Source organism: Salvelinus fontinalis, chromosome 16 (genome assembly GCF_029448725.1).
Source record: "Salvelinus fontinalis isolate EN_2023a chromosome 16, ASM2944872v1, whole genome shotgun sequence".
NCBI lineage: Eukaryota > Metazoa > Chordata > Actinopteri > Salmoniformes > Salmonidae > Salvelinus > Salvelinus fontinalis.
Window position 1 is genome coordinate 25,795,070 of NC_074680.1, and position 25,110 is coordinate 25,820,179.

General features: G+C 43.0%; 2 protein-coding genes across 3 annotated transcripts; both read right to left on the reverse strand.

Moving 5' to 3' along the window:
* Positions 1-1,381: 1,381 nt before the first annotated feature.
* Positions 1,382-3,091, reverse strand: LOC129813428 (glutathione-specific gamma-glutamylcyclotransferase 1-like). Its single transcript, XM_055865765.1, has 3 exons — positions 2,574-3,091; positions 2,298-2,333; positions 1,382-2,111 (listed from the first exon to the last, which is right to left on the reverse strand). Exons 1-3 carry the CDS (start codon positions 2,745-2,747, stop codon positions 1,746-1,748), a joined length of 576 nt encoding a protein of 191 aa, XP_055721740.1. The 5' UTR covers positions 2,748-3,091; the 3' UTR covers positions 1,382-1,745.
* Positions 3,092-6,127: 3,036 nt separating this feature from the next.
* LOC129812868 (delta-like protein 4) lies at positions 6,128-16,097 on the reverse strand. Of its 2 annotated transcripts, XM_055864810.1 has the most exons (11): positions 14,752-16,088; positions 14,318-14,581; positions 13,909-13,966; positions 11,414-11,677; positions 10,688-10,748; positions 10,433-10,563; positions 9,476-9,645; positions 8,929-9,145; positions 7,989-8,739; positions 7,651-7,759; positions 6,128-7,497 (listed from the first exon to the last, which is right to left on the reverse strand). In XM_055864810.1, the coding sequence occupies exons 1-11, from the start codon at positions 14,803-14,805 to the stop codon at positions 7,492-7,494; spliced, it is 2,085 nt and encodes a 694-aa protein (XP_055720785.1). In that variant the 5' UTR covers positions 14,806-16,088; the 3' UTR covers positions 6,128-7,491. The 2 variants fall into 2 exon arrangements, with proteins under 2 accessions (XP_055720785.1, XP_055720784.1); XM_055864809.1 differs by lacking the exon at positions 6,128-7,497 and having other exon boundaries at positions 7,543-7,759; positions 14,752-16,097.
* Positions 16,098-25,110: the final 9,013 nt, after the last annotated feature.

The following is a 25,110-nucleotide window of genomic DNA, read 5'->3' on the forward strand; positions in this document are numbered from 1 at the left end:
TGACAAATTGAAATGGTCCACCTACACAGACAGTGTGGTGAAGAAGGCGCAACAGCGCCTCTTCAACCTCGGGAGGCTGAAGAAATTTGGCTTGTCACCTAAAACCCTCACACATTTTACAGATGCACAATTGAGAGCATCCTATCGGGATGTATCACTGCCTGGTACGGAAACTGCACCGCCCGCAACCGCAGGGCTCTGCAGAGGATGGTGCGGTCTTCCCAACACATCACCGGGGGCAAACTACCTGCCCTCCAGGACACCTACAGCACCCGATGTCACAGAAAGGCCAAAAAGATCATCAAGGACAACAACCACCCGAGCCACTGCCTGTTCACCCCACTATCATCCAGAAAGCGAGGTCAGTACAGGTACATCAAAGCTGGGACCGAGAGACTGAAAAACAGCCTCTATCTCCAGGCCATCAGACTGCTAAATAGCCATCACTAGCACATTAGAGGCTGCTGCCCTATATACATAGACTTGAAATCACTGGCCACTTTAATAATGGAACTCTCGTCACTTTAATAATGTTTTGCATTACTCATCTCAGATGTATATACTGTATTCTATGCTATTCTACTGTATCTTAGTCTATGGCACTCTGACATTGCTCGTCCAAATATTTATATATTCTTAATTCCTTTACTTTAGATTTGTGTGTATTGTGAATTTTTAGATTTTACTTGTTAGATATTACTGCACTATTGGAGCTAGAAACACAAGCATTTCGCTACACCCACAGTAACATCTGCTAAACACGTGTATGTGACAAATAAAATGTGATTTGATTTATAATGTCATGCATTCCAATGCAAAATGCTAACGGTAGTGCTAACGCTAGTGGGAGTGCGAGCTAGCTCACAAGCTCAACACACAGTAAATTATAAACAAGGCCACAAAACGTCAGATCCTCCTACAGCTTCACATGCAGGTAAGAGCACAATTTGAGGTTTCCATTGCCAAATAACACTTAAAATTTAAGAGATGTGCTCTATTTCAAATTATAAACTGGGTGGTTTGAGCCCTGAATGCTGATTGTGTGACAGCCGTGGTATATCGGACCGTATACCACGGGTCTGACAAAATATGTATTTTTATTGCTCTAATTACATTGCTAACCAGTTTATAATAGCAATAAGGCACCTCGGTGGTTTGTGGTATATGTCCAATATAACACGGCTAAGGGCTGTGTCCAGGCCTTAAGAACAGCCCTTAGGCATGGTATATTGGCCATATACCACAACCACTCGGGCCTTATTGCTTAAATAACCACTGTTTCATGAGCTCCGCACTTGAGCATGAGGCAACAGATAGCCTACAGTAACACAAACTAATTAAAATGCTATTTTGTTATTTTATATAATGACTTTCTCATATTCTAATGTTACCCAGGACCTTCATAAACACAACCAAATATTATTTATTCTTCTGCTACCATAAATGAAATATATTTATTAGACAGTTAGAATGTTTACACACCTTGTAGAGAAGCATACTGCACCTTGATTCTAATCTCATTGCCCTTTCAGCTTAAAAAATGTCAATGTCATGGGCGTTCACTGACAATGGACAACAAACAGTGATCATGACATGTTGACCCTTTTTGTGAGGTGGAGTGACTCTCACTGTCTTCACATTGTCATTGTCTTCACGTTGTTCACATTAGCAAGTAACGTAGCGAGTGTCGTAAGGATTGAGTGTCGTATCGGTGGTCAGATGTGAGTATCCCTGGCCCTAGTAGTTCAGATGAGCAGAGCCAGGGCGGCTGCCTCTATGGAGAAGAGATGGTCGTCCTCTACCTCGGGACAGTACAGCCTCATGAACTCAGCCAGGCGGAGGAGGTACTCTATGTTGTGTCCCGTGTTGCCTCTGCAGATGGCAATCTGAGCAGCTATCTCTGTGGGAGTGGCAGGCCCGAGGTATATGGGGTTGTCAGAGGTGGCGATGTAGACCAGGGCGAGCAGAGACCCTTGGCACTTCTCTCTGGGAGTGAACTCCACCATCTTGGTGACATAGCCCCCCAGCACAGCCTCTCTCACATTCAGGTACTGCAGAGACTCCTCCATCTGGGAGTCAGTGACCTCGTAGGCTACCCCCCAAGTGCAAGCCTGCAGCGAGAAGAAGAGGTGGATATTAGACTGGGACAGGATTTCAACTTCAAGTTCTGTTTATCAACATGATGGACTATACCAGTGTCAATGTATTTTGCAACATACAGTACAGAACTTATTCGTGGTAGACAAAAATGTGAGCTGTAGGTGTGTTCTGGGTTGTTTTGAAATAAGGCCACTCACATCATGATCTTCCACCAAAGTTACCACTCTACCTGGCTGTGGACAGGATGAGGATAAATACACAGTCAGCATTTTTAACCATTTCATTTCCAGTTAGACTACACTGACATTTCCATATCCAAAATGTTTGACTTACAAATCAAACTTTTTTATTTGACTTTTCATTGGACTTCCCACTTTCTGAAGCTCCACAGTTTCATCTGAGATAAGATAATATTTTGTCAATCTACAGCAGCAGCAAATACATGAATTGCATTTCTGAAGGAAAAGACTTACCATGTCTTTGTCTCCTCGATGAAAATTGTCCCCATGCCAGAAGCGTCGACTAAATCCTTCGATATAACCGACTTTGCTCCTCTTGTATTTGAAGTCTGGTTTCCAGACTAAGGAGCCATATCCGAATATCCACAGGCTGGATTTTTCTGATGTGGTAATAGCCAGAAGCTTCATTATGTTTAGTTAGGGTTGAGGTAAGAGTAGATGTAAAGTGTTGCCTATATTCTTCTGTCAATAAATAACTGTTCTAAGATGTTACCGATGCAGCTCACATTTTTTGTAGATGCATTCCGAAGCATGAGACTTTTCAAATCTATTCGTTATAAAAGCCTATCATCGCGTTTGACTTTTTTTCTTAGGAGTGTTGACTAGTCTTGCTGATGCATAATAAGCTATTATAGCCTACCCCTAGGTGTCGATGACATGTGAAAGAAGTGATGCATAGGCCTAGTATCTCTCACTGTGCAACTTCTATTAGTAGGCCTACAATACGTTTTGGTGTGTCAGACAATGTAACGTTAAAGTACTAGCCTACTGCTACACTATCTTGGTTTACTGACACGTGTATTTGTTGTGTCCGGACGTCAGACCAAGACGTTTCTGACCAATGATATCATATAATAGGTCGTACTATGAGTACAAGCCGACCAATCAGAATCCTTTTCGGGAGCAAAACATTTTCAGGAATCCAACTTTCGAATGAATGTTACAATGTTGCGACATTGTATCTCACGATTGAACAGACTCTGACAACTACAACCACCACTTGAAGTAATATACAATATGAGATATCTGTACTGTCTGGACATATGCCAACTTTGATTGTGAGCATCAACTGTTCAGATAAGAAAGGGGATGTATTAAGTGTGTAATTTAGTCTTCACTTGAGGTGCCACTTGAAGTAATGTACAATGTACTGTAAATGCAATCTTGAAGGTATTTGATTTACTGAAAATTGTGTCTAATAATCATGAGTCACATAAAAGAGACAGAAAAATAGATTCATTCATTCATTCCTTATTCCATCCATTCATTGTATGTCAGAAGATATTGTATGTACCACATTATCAGAAACGACAAGTTATTTTTGCCCCATTCACAGGATGTTGAAACCTTATGTTTGAACATTATGCTCGCTGGTTTAGACGTAGATTGACAGTTTCACTGGCTGTCCAATGTCCAAACTTGTGAGTTGAAATAAGTATATCCTTTAAAAATGCTTTGCTTGAGATCTTGCAATTCCTCCATAGACGTTGTTGGTGATAGTAGTGTGTGTGAAAAATCTGTGATTACTCACTTTGAAGTACTGTTGGTATATCCTGTTTTGCCTTGTTGCTCTGCACGGTCAGGAAAGTAAGGAAAGCAGCAATCCTGTCTATTTTAATCCTGTGTGAAAATGAATCTCCCTTTATATAATTTAGAGTCATATAGTCTGATAATGCAGCAGCAGCAGCTAACGAAATTAGATATAAATAGAAGCATTAGTTTTCAGAATAAGATCCAAGCATTGTATTTTTTTAAGTAATATTTTTATTCATTTTTTTTCTTACTCCATATACAAACGTATACATACGAGCAAAAATGTACAGACGTACACACAATGACTACATCTCCTCTGCCCAGACCCGCATGCTCACACCCCCATCCTTAGTGCCTGCATTATTGTTTTCCACTTGGCCTTAAATTGTATCAATTTGTTTCTCTCGGTCTTTATTTTTTTATGTAACCTTTATTACATTTGATTATTTAACCTTTATTTAACTAGGCCACCCATGCTATTTCAATAATAAATCATTAGATTTTTCCATTGTGTTAATGATTGATTTCCACGTTTTTAGTATACGTTTTTTCAAGATGAGAAGAGAATCGTCCAGCCCATCGGGTATCTCACTACACCACCATATGCCTTGAAATATGCAGACAGACGGATTAAAAGTAAATTTACATTGTTATACTTCTGACAGCCAATTGTATTGCTCCGCCCACAAATTACGGGCTTTATAGTGCCCCCAGGTGGACTTTATAGGGTTGCCATAAAGATCCAAGCTTCGCAAAGCCCACTAAATGTCTGTTCTCTTCGGAGGTGCCTCTAGCGCCCTATACATTTGTATCATACATGGTCAATGAATGACTCTTAAGCAGGCGATTTACCTTCAGCCTCATTGGCCTCTGGCTAGGACAATTATGTTTTGGTCCAATGACAACACAGTCTGATAATGGTATTCCATGTACTATATTTGATATCATCACAAAATCATAAAATATAGAATACTCCCTTCCCATGCTTTGCAGATGCCATTATTATTTTACAAAATTGTTTGTTATGACATTGTGATTCTTAAAGTCTCTAGTTATCCAATTGTCATTGTAAGTATTTAAAGACATTTTGGAAGTAACTTTAAATGTTTTAAGTGTGTAAAAATGTCAATTTCAGTCTGTCTCATTTTGAATTTCCTTCCATGTATGGTGTACTGCCAGGTGTTAATTAAGAACATTACAAAATGAAAGAAAACTGGCATGTATTTTTTTTTACACACTTCAAGGTTTAATTTTGATTTCATTCTCATTGTTTGAGCTTTGTAAAGCAGTCATTCACTATGTTTGTTCTTTGTAGGCCTTCTAAGATTTTTTGATGAATAAATACATTTTATAGTCAAGCATTGGATACTTGTGAAATACATAGAGCAATTGATCATGATGTTTGTAACCGTGAAAACGTTTCATAACAGATGCGTGAGAAAAGTCGTTTGCCGTTGTCCTGTGCATTATAATCCGACGGGAAGCAGGAAATTATGTCACTTGGCCACGAACAGGATGCTTTTATTATAACACAATGAAAATGCATGACTATGTGGTAGATGTCTGAAAAGGTTGTAAAATGGGACAGAACGTGTGGAAAAGACAAACGTGTGGGTGTTAGTTGTTGTGACAAAATAATTCATCAAACTAATAAATATAATACTAGAGATGGATAATCAGGTGTTTTTCCAGTATATATGTTATAGTCATTTAATGTGTGTGTGTGTGTGTGTGTGTGTGTGTGTGTGTGTGTGTGTGTGTGTGTGTGTGTGTGTGTGTGTGTGTGTGTGTGTGTGTGTGTGTGTGTGTGTGTGTGTGTGTGTGTGTGTGTGTGTGTGTAAAGGCAAGCATGTGATAGCCTACATGTCATTGTTGGGGAGATCAGGACTGGCCAAGGTGATGTGTTGGCTTTAACACCCCTTCAAGGCTGCTGGTAACTTGCCACTGGACTCTTGTGGTCTTATTTTCTGCATTCATGCTTACAGTAGTTAAAGAGGAGGCATATGCTGATTTTCCCAGTGGTGTAGGGTCACACCCTAAAGCATCTGCCTGGTTTGTTAAGTAGCCTCTTTTCTAGATTGTGCCCCCTCCTTGTCTCAGTATTTTAGCTTATGGGGCAGACATCCAAGGAAACAGTTTGAAATTTGAAGCCAGTTGAAAGCGATATGGATGCTCAACGACAAGCAGCATAGCGAGATTGGTGTTCTTTTTGAGGGAAAAAAAAACAATTGCATACAAATACTGACCAATCTGTGTACCGTACTTTAACATGACATGTTTTAATATATAACTTTGTCCATATTTCTCACATTGCTGTCACATACAAAACTGTCCACTGAATGGTTGCGAGCACATTGATTTAACATCACATTGACACACATGCCTCTCACCACTGTGATTATTATAACTGCTACAAGGTCATACATCATCTAGACAATGAAGCCATTTCCACAGCAGGTGGTGGATTTCAACTGAAGGTTCTTGATCATTCCAATATCTAGGCACATTTATAGCTTTATAGTTGACCAATTATACTCAACATGAAACCAACAAACAACAGTGTACCAGATATTTTTTCATTGTTTTAAAAAACAACAATCACAACAACATTCAAAAATAAATTCTACTTTTTGGGCATCAAATAAAAAAACAGTTGTACAGAGACTTCTACATTTATAAATATACATTATATACAAAATAATCTTATAAAACATAGAAAGACCAGTGCTTCGAAATATTTAAATAACTAGTGAAATACTAACCTTAAAAATAACATTATTGGTTCAGTGAAGTCAATTCTAATCAAAGGCGTCCTTGGTATGATAGTTTTGTTTTTCTTTGTCTTCATTTCTGGGCAATGTTGCATAATAACAAGTAAATATTGCTTCTTCTTGAATACCCCTGGCACTGCATCGTGTATTGCATCAGTTGTTTTCTATTAAGTATTTTCCCTTCAATTTTTGTTGTGCACTGGATCCATGAAGAAGCTGGGCACCAATTTAGCTCATTAACCCATACTTAAGGCTCTATGATTCGGGATGCATACATTATTTATCAAAGTTTTTAATAAAAAATCATTTACAAAATTGACATAGGCCTTGGGTCTCAAATATTCTAATAAAATGAACCGTTTCCAGATGTTTTTATTCTCTCCTTGAAAGTTTATTAAACAAAGTCTGCCTTATTATATAGCACTTCACCAGGGTATAGAAATGGAAGTAGCTGGCTCCTTCCATAGGCTTGTTGGCAGTAAGTTGATTGGTTGGTTGCTGATTATCACAATAAGGTGGAGTATCTCCAGACAGAGCCCTCTCATCCTGCTGATGGGCATGCTGGCATTAACACAGGCCTGTTTCCCATGGATATAGTGGGACGTTCTGTCAACGGGCTGAATTTGTCAGTACACACTGAGGGTCAAACGTCCAAAAGCCCACATTATTTCTCTATTACAGTGGGTTCAGTCCTTACATTTTATTGCATTCATAGAGCACACAGGATTGGTCCAGTTATCAAGTTTTCAAGAGCAGCAATTTGCAGTTAAATAAATCCCATCTATTTCTAAATCTGTAAACAGTCCAGAAGATATCCATTCTTCAGAATGTCTGATACCATTCATGTATTATACCTAGGAGAAGAAAAAAAGGAAACCAGTTTAATCACTGGAGCAATGTAATGGAAACCTTGATCAACTTTTGCATTGCTGATTGATAACTGTTAATGACATGGTGTCAAGAGTTGCAGGAACATGTTCAGAGGAAATGTGAAAATAAAAGCTTACCTCAGTTGCTATGACGCATTCATTCTTCTCCTCTGCTATCACAAACACAGACTGGTACATTGGATCTCTTGGAGAACATATCGTTGATATCCTACACTCCGGCCTTTCGCTGTAAATGAAAAGTAAAACATGTCAACACTCAAGCACAAATCCAAACCACTGTCATTTATCAAACACTGGAGAATAGGAAGTAGGTCAAATCTATCCAGGTTGTCATCTGCAAGCAGCATTTCTCCCCACTGGACACACACTGGTTTGAATCAACGTTGTTTCCATGTTATTTCAGTACCAACGTGGAATAGACGTTGAATTGTCGTCTGTCCCCAATGGGAACTTACCTGTACTTTCTAGTCAATGGCATTTTCTCCTCTATCATCTTTTTACAGTTCTCATCTTTATCCTCTTCTGATGGTTCATCCTTGTACTCCTTGAAGGTTTTGTAGTCCAAGTGGTAGTTGATGTGTTTATGGTTTTGGGACTTTTCCCTGAGACAATCCACCTCCACCTCCAGGTCCACCTTTTTGTTGGTGTTCTTCAGCTGCAGGTCAGATATGAGGTTCTCCTTCTGGACGTCTGATAGGTTGTTCATGGACTCTGAGTCCTTCTTCCTCTTCCTCTGCTGCTGGATGTGGCGCAGGACCATGGCCACCATGAAGATCAGCACCAGGAGCACCACCAGGCCCACACCCAGACAGATGGCTGCCCAGTGGAGCCTGTCCAGGGGCTCTCTAACGCGGCTGGGGCTGGGGCTGGGGGGGATGAGTAAAGGCACATCGTAGTACTGGCACTGGGGGCCGCTGATGTGGGCTGGGCAGGTGCAGGCAGCAGGCAGGCCTTTGGCCCCATTGGTGCAGGTCCCACCGTTCAGGCAAGGTTTGGAGGCACAGCTGTCAGTGGGCTTGTCACAGTTGCGGCCGTTGTAGCCCATGGGGCAGATACAGGTGTAGTCGTTGATGCGGTCCATGCAGTTGGCTCCGTTGGCGCAGGGGTTCATGGAACACTCGTTGATGTTGATCTCACAGCGTGGGCCAGAGAAGCCTGAGCGGCAGCTGCACCAGCGTGTGGTGCCGTGGATAACACAACGTCCACCTGAATAGAGCAGACCAGTGTTATCAGCGCATATCACAATCACTTTAAGTTAGCTCTAATGCAGATATCTCTAGAGAGAACATTCCAAATGGATCTGTTTGAGTAAGTGCTCTTAACTGACAGTGTACAAAATAAATCAAAGACAGTTCTTGTTATTGAGATGTAGAGAGAGTGGAAACTATCACATACCGTTTGTACAGGGCAGGGAGGTGCATTTGTCCACTTTCTTCTCACAATTAAGTCCAGTGAAGCCCCCTGGGCACTCGCACATGTAGCTCCGCCCGTTGTCCCTTTCTCTGCAATTCCCATGGAAGCAGGGTGAATCGGCACAAGTCAGCATTCTGTGCTCGCAGTGCGTCCCCTCGTACCCCTGCGTGCATGCACACCTATAGCCGTTCTCAAGGTCCTGTGGGCCACAAAGAGTCAGAGGTTATCTCAGCCCACTGTCATGTGAAACAATTCCAGCAAAGATCACTGTACTGTAGGTTTGTTGCTGTGCTTCTCATTTCGATGCCTTTGCGACTCCACATTATTATCTCATCATGCCTCCTTTGCCCCAGTTTGAATGACATTCATTAACAGGAGAGAGAGTCTGAACTGGGTCAACGATCTGGCTATTGCTCTGTCTGTTGCATTTTTCTATACTGGCCCAGAGACATGGATAGAGGAAAAACAAAAACAGGAAAGCCTGCGTGTGCTGTGTGTTGTGGGAAACGGATAGGCTTTCCGGGCTTACCAAGCACAGGCCTCCATTCCGACAGGGCTGGCTGTCGCACTCCCTGACCTCGCTGTCACACGTGTCCCCTGTGAAGCCCGGCTGGCAGGTACAGGTGTAGCTCCCCTGGCCCGTGTTCATACAGGTGGCCCCGTTACGACACGGCTTGTGATGGGTACAATAGTTCAGATCTGTGGACAAATGCAGTGATGGAAAAAGTACACAATTGTCCTACTTGAGTAAAAGTAAAGATCCCTTAATAAAAAATTACTGAAGTAAAAGTGAAAGTCACCCAGCAAAATACTACTTGGTTTTAAATATACTTAAGTATCACAAGTAAATGGAATTGCTAAAATGTGCTTACGTATCAAAAGTAAACATAAATGTATAAACCATTTCAAATTCCTTATATTAAGCAAACCAGACAGCACATAAAAAAAAAATGAATTGTCGGATAGCCAGGGGTACACTCCAACACTCACACATAATTTACAAACGATGCATTTGTGTTTAGTAAGTCCGTCAGATCAGGGGCAGTAGGGATGACCAGTAATGTTCTCTTGATAAGTGTATGAAATTGACAACTTTCCTGTCAAAATGTAACATGTACTTTTGAGTGTCAGGAAAAATGTATGGAGTAAAAAGTACATTATTTTCTTTAGGAATGTAGTGAAGTAAAAGTAAAAGTTGTTAAAAATATAAATAGTAAAGTGAAGTACAGATACCCCAAAGAACTACTTAAGTAGTATTTTAAAGTATTTTAACTTAAGTACTTTACACCACTGGACAAATGTTTATATCAAAAACAGTTACTCCCCGCCACTTTTCTCCTTTCATAATCAGAACGCCTGATGACTCTTGTTCTTGCAATATCATAGGAACATGTCATATTTCTACTGTCATATAGGATGTCCTGGGTTTTCTGCTGTACTTCTGTATTGTTTCACAGCAGGACCCAGAGGAGCCTGAGACACTGACCTTGGTCACAGAGGAGGCCTCCCCAGCCCTCTTTGCAGGTGCACTGCCAGGGCTGCTGACAGGTGCCATGTTTACAGGATGGATGTCTCTTACACTCATCACAGAAGGTTCCCTGCCAGCCCTCTCTGCATCTGTCACAGAAAAAACACAACACTTTTAGCACTGTGTGCATACACACATGCAGGCATATTCACATGCAGGCAAGCATGCATGTAAACACACACACACACACTAAAATGACTATTGTATACTTACACACAGTCTCCTGGCTTTGAGCAATTTCCATTATTTTTGCTGCACCCTTTGAGGCAAATTGCTGCATATAAAATCGAGACAAAACATGAACTTCATTTTTTGTCGACTCATTCCATTCAACAATACATCATAAACTTCTGGTTTGGATTAGGAATTACATTTCAACTGTTGTAGCATCAAACCTGTTACCTGTCTATTTATAAAGAAACCTTAATTTGCTGCTTCTGTGTTGTGTTGTATGTGACATTGATTTTGCATGGTTACAAGACTAGTGTTTAACGGCTGGTTAAGCCTGAGCAGATGCTTGCTCTCAAAAGAGGACAGCTGCCCCATTGTTGTCCGTAGGCTGTTAGAAACCTGTTTGCAGCTGCTGCCCTCCCGCTCAACGAAATAGACCTCAATTTAGTGGCACGTGGCAGATAATAATGCTGCGATTAACTCGGCGCGTGCTGCTTTTCCAGAACGCTACCCAGGATTATTCTACCCACGTGGCCAAAATGGTAAGATATCTAGGGATGAAGGGGTTGGGTTGGGAGGGAGCTACAGTTTTTATTCGCTCATCCTTGTCACTCCAAAATACAACTATGATCCAAGCCTTTCTACAGCAGCAGCATCTTGACATGATTGAACCCATTTTGCAAATAGGCCTAATTTGAGAAATATAATTTTACTACATAATGTGAAAAATCTTCAGAAACCCAGAACATTTCACTCTTGATTGCTTACGTTCTTCGCAGTATTCTCCCTTCCAGCCCGGTAGACATGATATTTGCCCTTCAGGGTTGCAGGTGTAGTGGCCAAAACGGTCGTCTCTTGGAGCACATATTTTGGAACAACTGCCCCCGTAGTAATTTTCAATGCAGATGAACCGGTATGAGTACCTTAACTCCGTCTGCCCCCCACTCTGCACATCCTGGGACCACTCATCCCCTACTTCCAACTTTCTTTGGATGGAAAAATAACTAATCAATAAGGCAGGGTTGTTTGTATCTGCGGGGATAGAGAACAAAACAAATCCGTCAAGATAGTATGGCCTAACGTTCTTTTTTCATTGCCTTATCAAATAGGTATCATTGCATGCATACAGTCTATGCTTGTTAAAAAGGTCAAAACAAACAATGTACATTGTTGTCTTGAATTATTTATCTCTATAGGATATACAGAAAGTAAAGTTTTCAGTTTATGATATACACTACATGACCAAAAGTATGTGGACACTTGCTCCTCAAACATCTCATTCCAAAATCATGGGCCTTGATATGGAGTTGGTCCCCTCTTTGATGCTATAACAACCTCCAGACTTCTGGGAAGGCTTTCCACTAGATGTTGGAACATTGCTGTGGGGACTAGCTTCCATTAAGCCACGAGCATTACTGAGGTCGAGCACTGATGTTGGGCGATTAGGCCTGGCTCGCAGACAGCGTTCTAATTCATCCTAAAGGTGCTAGATGGGGTTGAGGTCAGGGCTCTGGGCAGGCCAGTCAAGTTCTTCCACACCGATCTCAACAAACCATTTCTGTATGGACCTCGCTTTGTGCACGGGGGCATTGTCATGCTGGAACAGGAAAGGGCCTTCCCCAAACTGTTGCCACAGAGCTGGAAGCACAGAATCGCCTAGAATGTCATTGTATGCTGTAGCGTTAAGATTTCCCTTCACTGGAACTAAGGGGCCTAGCCCGAACGATGAAAAACAGCCCCAGACCATTATTCCTCCTCCACCAAACTTTACAGTTGGGACTATGCATTGGGGCAGGTAGCGTTCTAATGGCATGCACCAAACCCAGATTCGTCCGTCGGACTGCCAGGTGGTGAAGCGTGATTCATCACTCCGGAGAACAGGCTTCCACTGCTCCAGAGTCCAATGGCGGCGAACTTTACACCACTACAGCCGACGCTTGGCATTGCGCATGGTGATCTTGGCATTGCGCATGGTGATCTTAGCTTGTGTGTGGCTGCTCGGCCATGGAAACCCATTCCATGAAGCTCCTGACGAACAGTTCTTGTACTGACATTCTTCCAGAGGCAGTTTGGGACTCGGTAGTGAGTGTTGCAACCGAGGACAGGCGGTCCCGTTCTGTGAGCTTGCGTAACCTACCATTTCGCAGCTGAGCCATTGTTGCTTCTCGATGTTTCCACTTCACAATAACAGCACTTGCAGTTGACTGGGGAAACTCTAGCAGGGCAGAAATTTGACGAACTGACTTGTTGGAAAGGTGGCATCCCATGACGGTGCCATGTTGAAAGTCACTGAGCTCTTCAGTAAGGCCATTCTTCTGCCAATGTTTGTCTATGGAGGCTGCATGGCTGTGTGCTTGATTGTATACACCTGTCAGCAACGGATGTGGCTGAAATAGCTGAATCCACTAATTTGAAGGGGTGTCCACATACTTTTGTATATATGGTTCATCAAGGCCTGTGCGCTATTCTTTCAAATGGTTGTAGTGTACTGTGATTGAAATGTCCTATTCCTTTTTGTCAGCAAAATATTTTCAACCCATTATTCCCCTTCCAAAGGGAGCAAAAAGGTGTAAAATACAGGAAAGGCCGTCAGAGGCTTTTGGCAAGGTTTAGATATCCTCACTTAAGACTTGCACACTTTCCCACGCTTAAAATAAACCAAAGGAAGTGCGATTGTGTTGAAGACAGAGCATAAAAGAAGTGCTCTGTTGCACGTAACTCATCCTGACACATGGACATCAACACGTTCACATTTCCAAGTTTTATGTAACTGCAAAATGTCTGTATAAATTGCATGTATTTATACTACTTAATTATATAAGTATAGTGCGTAGGGCAGGGGTAGGCAACTAGATCCAGCCGGGGGGCGATTTTTGTCGGTCTCAGCCCAAAAAGAGATTGTATTTGAAAATAACAATAATTTTATACCTTGATAACATTGAGACACTATCACATATGTCTCTTTTTTTACTTTTTTTAATTTATGGGAATACTTTAATTTATGGGAATACATATTTCCTAAATTAAACTAATTCTAGCTCAATTCCTGGTGATTTTACATAATTTTTTGACCAAAAACTAAAATACTAGTCCTATTTAAAAAAAAAAATGTTACAAAAAACTTTGGGGAGCAAAACAAATTGATTAGCGGGCTGGTTTTGGCACGTAGGCCGCCTGTTGTCGACCCATGGCATAGGGAGCATTTTTCAAACATCTGTAACAGTGCTCCCTAGCGGTGGTCATGTATGGCGCGCACTACTCACCTTCAGGTAGATCCGCTGAAGGAGAATACCATGCTTCAATGATTAGAGAAAACGAACCCTAGAAGGACATGTGAAAAAAAATAAGGGTCTAACATTTAAACTATTTAATTTGTACAGATGCACATCTTTTTGTTACTTAAGATATATATATATATATATATATATATATATATATATATATATATATAAATTGAACGATATGTGTAGACTAGGCTAATAGCATGTTATGAAATCTAATATACTCTTGTTTCATATTATTTACATCCATATCGGATAGTGCAGTCCTTGGATTTATGCTTATGGACGCTCTTCACCACCTATCTCATTGCAAACACCGTTGTTCCATGCATCAATAGGCAGATACAGTATATATAACCACTTCAATTATAGGCAGTGCATAACGTCTTACCGGCCATGCAAAGTGGGTGAGTGGCAGGCGAATAGGTTTAGTGAACGTGCCGTCCTCCATGACGCTGAACGAGTTGTTGCCTAGTACAGGTGTAACGACACTGCCGAAGTAGCAGTCACCTGGTGACACTATCGTCTGGTAGTTCTTCAAGCAAACTCGGAAAAAAGTTCTACAGGCTGGACTGCAAGCTATGCCGTTTGCCAGCAAACTTCTATTATTCTGAAACTGATGAAGATCAAGCTCGAATACACCAGATCCCAGAACCTAAAGGAGGATAATCAATTAATGCATATAAAACAATATTGCTTTGCAAACATTTACATTATGAATTATTGTAGGCGTATTATATGATATTTTATTCTGCATTACAACACTATTGCTGTGTCAACATTCAGGCATGAACGATTCCAAAAATAGTTTAACTGTAAAATTACCTGCGTAAAAATCGTTATAACAATTGCGATGATAAAGATAAACCAAGTTGCCATTCTTTTCCACAGATCGGTTCGTATCCTTTGCAAAATAACCTGTTCTCATCAGAGAGCTGCTATTCCAAGCAGTGATGGGATGATGAGGAAATATGAAATTAGGAAAAGGGAAATAAATCCTTCTTCAAAACCCTTTTGGACTAAACCCTGCTCCGCAATCCAATACGCGCAGAAGTTGAGAAACCTTTTTATCCAGACAGTGAGATGCAGGTTAAACGCATAACAGTAACGTCAATATCCACAGTTTAGTCATCCTTCTGTCTTTACCATGACCTTCCATCATGATCCTGCTGAAAAAGTGCTTTCTCTTGGCGTGTTGATGCAACTCTTGCGCTTTGCTTATACAGAAACACGATTCTGGTGGCGCCAATATTGTTGTGAAAATGTGGCAGTACATCAGTCACAAAGCAGACTGTTTCTTAATGAAGGGTGTTTGATGTCTCGCTTACATTATATACTTGTGTACTTATTATGAATACTGTTAATCAATAAACGCCGCCCCTTTCCATCCGAGCCTATTGCAACCAAACCCCATGTCACATTTTGCCACATCATATCATAGGAAAACGTCATCATGACACGTTTTTCCAAAATATATTTCAATTGGTCATGCTCCCAGCAGGCTTTGCGGTGCCAATGGGAAAAGATGAGCATCTACCAATTGACACATATTTCAATACATGGCATTCAATGGGAAAAGCTGTGTCACATGGTTGATGCTTTTGTCAATACATTGCAGGCAATGGGAAAAGATGAGTGTCAGAGTTGACTTATGTCAATGGTAAAATATGAGTGTCAACCAATGAACGTTTATGTCAATACATTTCAAGTCAATTGGAAAAGACGAGCATTAACAAATTGATGTTTATGTCAATACATTGCATTCAATGTGAAAATACAAGTGTCACATGGTTGATGCTTGTGTCAATACATTGTAGTCAATGGGAAAAGATGAGTGTCAATCGTTTTTACATTTATAAAGGTACAGACTCAGAGCTTCAAAATGGTATATCATACACTGCAGTTGGGGGAAACAAGGGGGAATTATGTTTCTTTGAAATTTGATAAACTTGTTATCCCACTTTGGAGAAAAGTAGGAGAATAATGCCCTTGAATGATTTTCACACTTTCTCGAGCACTCTTCTTTGTTTACACCCCTATTCATTATTGTTCACAACCTCTTATGCCTCAGCCACACCAATCTCTTTAAGAATTTACATGTGGACTACCGTTCAAAAGTTTTGGGTCACTTAGAAATGTACTTGTTTTTGAAAGAAAAGCAATTTTTTTGTGCATTAAAATAACATCAAATTAGTCAGAAATACAGTGTAGACGTTGTTGATGTTGTAAATGACTATTGTAGCTGGAAACGGATGATTTTTAATGGAATATCTACATAGGTGTACAGAGGCACATTATCAGCAACCATCACTCCTGTGTTCCAATGGCACATTGTGTTAGCTAATCTAAGTTGATCATTTTAAAAGGCTAATTGATCATTAGAAAACCCTTTTGCAATTATGTTAGCACAGCTGAAAACTGCTGTTCTGATTAAAGAAGCAATACAACTGGCCTTCTTTAGACTAGTTGAGTATCTGGAGTATCAGCATTTGTGGGTTCGATTACAGACTCAAAATGGCCAGAAACAAAGATCTTTCTTCTGAAACTCGTCAGTCTATTCTTGTTCTGAGAAATGAAGGCTATTCCATGTGAGAAATATTTTAATGGACACAAAGTGTGCTTTTCTTTAAAAAACAAGGACATTTCTAAGTGACCCCAAACTTTTGAATGGTAGTGTATATATACTGTATATATACTGTATATATATATATATAAATATATATATATGTATATATTGTTATTTTGGTGTGTAGAGGGAACATCAGTTACTCTTAAAGTATTTGGTTGTCCATATTTGCAGAATTTGGAAGGAAAACAGTCTCTCTAACTTGTCTATCAATATATGAATGTGGCTCAAGGTCTCAGTATGTCAACCCTTTAAGCCCAATGTTAATTTGTCAACCCTTTAAGCCCAATGTTACACTTACAAAACTACCTCTAGCTCTGACACAGAATATTTGTTCCTTAATTAAATTTTTTCTACATTTTAAAGAAGACAGGAACACATATTTACTTGTATGGATGGCCTACAACAAATGCTTGTGTAGGTTACTATGGTCTCTGTGGACAAGTTTAGGTTTCAGAGGCTACTGATGCCACAATAATCATACCAACACACTACAAATACTACTGAGAGATACAGTGCATCTGGAGCTAAAGAGATGCATTATGTAGTGTTGGACATTACTTTTGAGTTTAGGACCTGTACAGGATGCAATTTAGGAAGTGTTGCATTTTTACGTTGGGTTAAAAATCTCCAGGGACATGGGGCTCCTTACGGGCCCCATAGGTGCTTGGGCCCTAGGGCAGTTGCACCTACAGCCTTCGTGCTACCTCTGCTTATCTCTATCACTAACCCTCGCTTCATGTCCACTTCCGGCTCAACCCTAAAATGTGTCTAAACCTTGCTTCATTTGCACATCTTGGCTCAACTCTAGCCATAACCCTAGCCCTAACTTCTTGTCCACATCCCAGCTCAACCTTAACTCCAACCTCCACCCTAACCTTTAGGCTAGGGTTAGAGTTAGGGTTGAGCTGAGCCAAGATGTTGAAGGTTAGGGTTGAGCCAAGATGTGGAAACGAAGTTATGGTTATGGCTAGTGTTGAGGTTAGAGTAAAGTTTGAGCCAGGATGTGGCCATTACGTTGGGTTAGGGTTAGGTTTGAGCCAGGAGTGGAAATAAAGCCAGGGTTAGGGTTAAAATTGGGGTTAAGTTAGGGTTGAGGCTAGGTTTGTAGTTGTTTTGGGATGTGGACATGAATCTATGGTTAGGGTTAGGGTTAGGGTTAGGGTTAGGGATGAGCTGGGAATGGATATGAAGCTAGGGTTAGAGTTACGGTTGGGGTCAGGGTTAGGGTTGGGCTCAGGGTTAGGGTGGAGGCTAGGTTTAGGGTTGAGCCGGGATGTGGAAGGGAATCCAGAGTTTGGTTAGGGCCAGGGTTAGGGTTGAGCTGGGAGTGGACATGAAGCCAGGGTCAGGGCCTCAACCCTGGGCAACAATTAATGATTTACTTGCATGGATCAAATAAAATAAAATAATTATCCTGCTTAAACAACAGGTGTAGACTAACAGTGAAATGCTTACTTACGGGTCCCTGCCAACAATGCAGAGAGAAAAATAGAAAGTAATAGAAAGATAACACAAGGAATAAATACACAATGGCTATATATATACAATGCATTCGGGAAAGTATTCAGATCCTTTAATTTTTTACACATTTGGTTACGTTACAGCCTTATTCTAAAATGGATTATATAATTTTTCCCCTCATCAATCTACACACAATACCCCATAATGACAAAAGCCAAAATAAGTTTTTAGACATTTTTGTAAAGAAAACAAAAAACAAAACAGAAATATCCTATTTACATAAGTATTCAGACCCTTTAATCAGTACTTTGTTAAAGCGCCTTTGGCAGAGATTACAAGACTTGAGTCTTCTTGGGTATGACGCTACAAGCTTGGCACACATGTATGTTGGTAGTTGATCCTATTCTTCTCTGCAGATCCTCACAAGCGCTGTCAGGTTGCATGGGGAGCGTTGCTGCACAGCTAGTTTTAGGTCTCTCCAGAGATATTCGATTGGGTTCAAGTCCAAGCTCTGGCTGGGTCACGCAAGGACATTCAGAGACTTGTCCCGAAGCCACTCCTGTGTTTTCTTGGCTGTGTACTCAGGGTTGTTGTCCTGTAGGAAGGTGAACCTTCGCCCAAGTCTGAGGTCCTGAGTGCTCTGGAGCAGGTTTTTATCAAGGAACTCTCTTTACTTTGCGCCGTTCATCTTTCCCTCGATCCTGACTAGTCTCCAAGTCCCTGCCACAGCATTATGCTGCCACCACTATGCTTCACCATAGGGATGGTGCCAGGTTTCCTCCAGACATGACACTTGGCATTCATGTGCCTTTTACTGAGGACTAGCTTCCATCTGGCCACTCTACCATGAAGGCCTGATTGGTGGCGTGCTGCAGAGATGGTTGTCTTTCTGGAAGGTTCTGCCATCTCAACAGAGGAACTCTGGAGCTCTGTCAGAGTGGCCGTTGGGTTCTTGGTCACCTCCCCGACCAAGGCCCTTCTCCCCCAATTGCTCAGTTTGGCCAGGCGGCCATCTTTAGGAAGAGTCTTGGTGGTTCCAAACTTCTTACATTTAAGAATGATGGAGGCCACTGTGTTCTTGGGGACCTTCAGTGCTGCAGAAATGTTTTGGTACCCTTCTCCAGATCTGTGCTTCGACACAATCCTGTCTTGGAGCTCTACGGACAATTCCTTCGACCTTATGGCTTGGTTTTTGCTCTGACATGCACTTTCAACTGTGGGACCTTATATAAACAGGTGTGTGCCTTTCCAAATCATGTCCAATCAATTGAATTTACCACACATGGTAACCGCACAAGTTGTAGAAACATCTCAAGGATGATCAATTGGAACAGGATTTACCTGAGCTCAATTTCAAGTCTCATATCAAAGGGTCTGAATACTTATTTACATTAGTTATTTCTATTCTTTATTTTTAATAAATTAGCAAAAAAACACGAGCAATGGACATTAGACCGGTGGAAATTTGTCCTTTGGTCTGATGAGTCCAAATGTGAGATTTTTGGTTCCAACCGGCGTGTCTTTGTGAGACGCAGACAAGGTGAACGGATGATCTTCGCATATGTAGTTCCCACCGTGAAGCATGGAGGAGGAGGTGTGATAGTGTGGGGGTGCTTTGCTGGTGACACTGTCTGTGATTTATTTTAAATTTAAGGCACACTTAACCAGCATCGCTACCACAGCATTCTGCAGCGATACGCCGTCCCATCTGGTTTACGCTTAGTGGGACTATCATTTGTTTTTCAATAGGACATTTGTTTTTCAATAGCCCATACACACCTCCAGGCTGTGTATGGGCTATTTGACCAAGATGGAGTGTCACGCCCTGACCTGAGATATCTCTGTTTTATTTATATTTTGTAGGTCTAGGTGATTTGTATATCTATGGTGGCCTGATATGGTTCCCAATCAGAGGCAGCTGTTTATCGTTGTCTCTGATTGGGGATCATATTTAGGTAGCCATTTACCCTTTGGTGTTTGTGGGTTCTTGTTCTATGTTTAGTTTGTTCGTTTTGTTCAGTGTTCGTTCTTATAATAAAGAAGAATGTACGCTTACCACGCTGCGTCTTGGTCTCCTCCTTACACCGTGACAGAAGAACCCACCACAAAAGGACCAAGCAGCGTGTTCAGGAGGAATGGACATGGGAAGAGATTCTGGATGGAGCAGGACCCTGGACGCAGGCGGGGGAGTATCGCCTTCCGAAGGAAGAAATAGAGGCAGCAAAAGCGGAATGGCAATATTACGAGGAGAAATACAAACGAGGCAAGCACGAGAGGCAGCCCCTAAATTTTTTTTTGGGGGGGGGGGGCACGTAGAGCAGTCGACGGAGCCAAGGAGCGAACCAGAGCCAGTCAGGGAGTCGGATGAGGAGTTCGACGCAAGATTCCGGAGAGAAGTGCTAGCATTGAGAGCGCTGCAGAGCGGGCGTGCTGGGGAGCATGTAACTGGTCAGACACCGTGTTACGCAGTGATGCGCACAGTGTCTCCAGTTCGCATTCATAGCCCGGTGCACTCTATTCCAGCTCTTTGCATTTGCCGGGCTCAAGTGAGCATCCAGCCAGGACGCAGTGTGCCAGCTCTACGCTCCAGATCTCCAGTGGCCTCCACAGTCCAGTACGTCCTGTGCCTCCTCTCCGCACTCGCCCTGAGGTGCGTGTCCCCAGCCCGGTACCTCCAGTTCCAGCACCACGCATCAGGCTTCCAGTGCCCTTCCACAGTCCAGTACGTCCTGTGCCTCCTCTACGCACTCGCCCTGAGGTGCGTATCCCCAGCCCGGTACCACCAGTTCCGACACCACGCATCAGGCCTCCAGTGCGCTTCCACAGTCCAGTACAGCCTGTGCCTCTTCCCCGCATTCGCCACAGTCCAGTACGGCCTGTGCCTCTTCCCCACACTCGCCCTGAGGTGCGTGTCCTCAGCCCAGTACCACCAGTTCCGGCACCACGCATCAGGCTTCCAGTGCGCTTCCACAGTCCAGTACGTCCTGTGCCTCCTCTCCGCACTCGCCCTGAGGTGCGTGTCCTCAGCCCGGTACCACCAGTTCCGGCACCACGCATCAGGCCTCCAGTGTGCTTCCACAGTCCAGTACGGCCTGTGCCTCTTCCCCGCACTCGCCCTGAGGTGCGTGTCCTCAGCCTGGTACCACCAGTTCCGGCACCACGCATCAGGCTTCCAGTGCGCTTCCACAGTCCAGTACGTCCTGTGCCTCCTCTCCGCACTCGCCCTGAGGTGCGTGTCCTCAGCCCGGTACCACCAGTTCCGGCACCACGCATCAGGCCTCCAGTGTGCTTCCACAGTCCAGTACGGCCTGTGCCTCTTCCCCGCACTCGCCCTGAGGTGCGTGTCCTCAGCCTGGTACCACCAGTTCCGGCACCACGCATCAGGCTTCCAGTGCGCTGCCACAGTCCGGAACCTCCAATGACGGGCCACAGTCCGGAACCTCCAACGACGGTCCACAGTCCGGAGTCTCCAGCAACAATCCCCAGTCCGGAGCCTCCAGCGACGATCCCCTCGCCGGAGCCTCCAGCGGCGATCCCCTCGCCGGAGCCTCCAGCGGCGATCCCCAGTCCGGAACCTCCAGCGACGGTCCCCAGTCCGGAGCCTCCAGCGACGGTCCCCAGCCCGGGGCCTCCAGCGACGGTCCCCAGTCCGGGGCCTCCAGCGACGGTCCCCAGTCTGGGGCCTCCGGCGACGATCCGCAGTCTGGAGCCTCCAGCGGCGATCCCCAGTCCGGAGCCTCCAGCGTCGATCCCCTCGCCGGAGCCTCCAGTGGCGATCCCCAGGCCGGAGCCTCCAGCGGCGATCCCCAGTCCGGAACCTCCAGCGACGGTCCCCAGTCCGGAGCCTCCAGCGACGGTCCCCAGTCCGGGGCCTCCAGCGACGGTCCCCAGTCCGGGGTCTCCAGTTACGGTCCCCAGTCTGGGGCCTCCGGCGATGATCCGCAGTCCGGAGCCTACGGTGATGATCCGTGGTCCGGTTCTACAAAGTCGGAGGGATCAGCGTAAAGAGGGGGGGCCGCGTCCAGAACCGGAGCTGCCACCGAGGGTAGATGCCCACCCGGACCCTCCCCTATAGGTTCAGGTTTGCAGCCGGGAGTCCGCACCTTTGGGGTGGGTTACTGTCACGCCCAGACCTGAGATATCTCTGTTTTCTTTATTTTTTGGTTAGGTCAGGGTGTGACTAGGGTGGGTACGTTAGTTTTTGTATTGTCTAGGGTTTTTTGTATGTCTAAGGTTTTTGTAGGTCTAGGTGATGTGTATGTCTATGGTGGCCTGTTATGGTTCCCAATCAGAGGCAGCTGTTTATCGTTGTCCCTGATTGGGGATCATATTTAGGTAGCCATTTACCCTTTAGTGTTTGTGGGTTCTTGTTCTATGTTTAGTTGCCTGTCTGCACTACTCATATTAATTTCACAGTTCGTTTTGTTATTTTGTTTGTTTTGTTTAGTGTTCGTTCTTATAATAAAGAAGAATGTACGCTTACCATGCTGTGCCTTGGTCTCCTCCTTACAACGGCCGTGACATGGAGAGTGATGGAGTGCTGCATCAGATGACCTGGCCTCCACAACCACCCAACCTCAAACCAATTGTAACGGTTTGGGATGAGTTGGACCGCAGAGTGAAGGAAAAGCATCCAACAAGTGCTCAGCATATGTGGGAACTCCTTCAAGACTGTTGGGAAAAGCATTCCAGGTGAAGCTGGTTGAGAGAATGCCAAGATTGTGCAAAGCTGTCATCAAGGCAAAGTGTGGATACTTTGAAGAATCTCAACACTTGGCTACTGCATGATTCCATATGTGTTATTTAATCGTTTTGATGTAGTCACTATTATTCTACAATGTAGAAAATAGCAAAAAGATCAAGAAAAACCCTAGAATGAGTAGGTGTGTCCAAACTTTTGACTGGTCCTGTACATATATTTTTTTACTTTATGGATATTTTTGTTTTTGCATTTGATTATGGTTGTGTGTTTCATGTAAACTAAGTGTTAATTACCCTGTTCATGTTTTGTTTATTTCTATGAAATAAATGCCCTGTAAAATACCACAGCCACCTGCTCAACCATCCAATAGCCCCATTACATGACCTTCACTGGAAGACAGCCAATTCTGGAAATTGAAGTGGAGGTTAACTGTAGCCCTACTCATTGTATATTAGTTTAACCTAAACAGCTATGTTTATTGATCTTATAGTATCCACACAAGCTATTAAATAACTTTCTCTCTTTCGTTTTTAAGATCAAATGATTGTTCAGAGACGGAAACTAAAATGAACCCAATGAAGTAAATGTAGGACTTAAACAAATAATTGAAACCCCTTATACAGTTTTATCACACATAGACTAATGCTGGGTAACAGCATTGCTTGCTTTATCACTTATTGAGCAGATTGCCTTGTCCAGCAGGATTTCCCTTACAAATAAGTCTTGCAGGTATCCTGCAGGAATTCAACTTTTTGTGTCCTGTAGTAATCCTGTAGCATTGACACAATCCTGCAGGAGAAGTACCCGATGTTCCTGCAGGATTCCTGCAGGAGTCCTGCAGAAATGTTGAAAATCCTGCACAAACATGACAATTACTGCAGGAATCCTGCAGGACCGAAACCTGCAGGATTTTGACATTTCTGCCAGATGGCGTCTCACGGCAGAACACTCCTGCAGAGATGACCTCATCTACACCCCCCACCTTTGACTTATTAATGGATGGCGTTTCTGTTGAGCATAGGGACAATGTACTATTGAGTCTGAAACGCCATGTGTACAATCCTGCACATCTCACATCTCCACGGCACTGGAGCCCTTTTCCCATCATTCACTGTGGCACACTGGACTGGTCCTGTGGAGAATCGCTGGAGTCCCTCAAACTGGTTGGTGTGGAGGACAGGTTAACTCAACACGTACGTACAGTAGTAGTGATGCTCAGAATGTAATGAGATCTGAGTCATAGTCTCTGAGCTCAGCCAGACTACTGTAGCCGTAATGGGGTGAGTGCTGGTGGCAGGGAAGTCAGGCGCAGGAGAACGAAATTGGTATAAACGGAGTTATTAAATAAATGCTTACAAACTCCGAAAACCAACATACAAAATAAAGAAAGTGGGTAAAAACCCGTCACACACCATAACATACTTGGCACCAATACATACAACAAACAATTTCCGACAAGGACATGGGGGAAAACAGAGAGAAAATATACAACATGTAATTAGGGAATTGAAACCAGGTGAGTGTGAAAACAAGACAAAACAAATGGAACGTGAAAAATGGATTGGTGATGGCTAGAAGGCCGGTGACGTCGACCGCCGAACACTGCCCGAACAAGGAGAGGATCCGGCTTCGGTAGAAGTTGTGACAGCAGTGTTATGTTCCTGATTTCTAACTACTGTAATAGCATTTGGATGCAATCAGTAAAAAGCCTGTTGATTCTGACTGAATGAAGGAAACTGGTGAGCTTCAGTATTGTGCTAACAAGCCTTACCCAAGGCCCCATACACATTTCCAAACATCTATACACATGAATAATTGAAGAGGTGGTAAGTGAAAACCTCTGGATTTAGCTGCCATCCCTTTGCGATCCATTGTAAAGGCATAGCAGTACAAGTTAAGCTGCCTGGATTTGTAACCTACATCCTCCAAATATCACAAACAAAAACAGACAGCATCAGATATGGAGCTGAATCTCCAGTATTTACACTTTCTCAATATTTACCCATCACCTCCTACCCCAATCCCATTTTATCACTCTTTTTGTGCCCTTATTTATTTTTGCATTTTAAGATTCAAAACCTAGCCTGAAATAATATGACATTTCAGCCTCCACCCCTAGTTTTATTTACACTCGGCCAATGCAAACAATAACCTAACTGGCTCTATTCTCTTCCCTCATTGCAGGCCTTGTGTAAACACAGCTTTGGAAACGAGACACAGGCCGTCCATAATTCCATCTGCAGTAACCCTTTATTGCACGACATTTTTCTTTGTGGCAGTGTTTTGTATAGCTGCCCCCCTCTTGGATCTGAAACCCTTAGAAATAACATTTTCATTGGGAAACAGAAGGTATGAAAGTGCATTTGGATTTAGCTTTAAGCGCTGCTGCTAC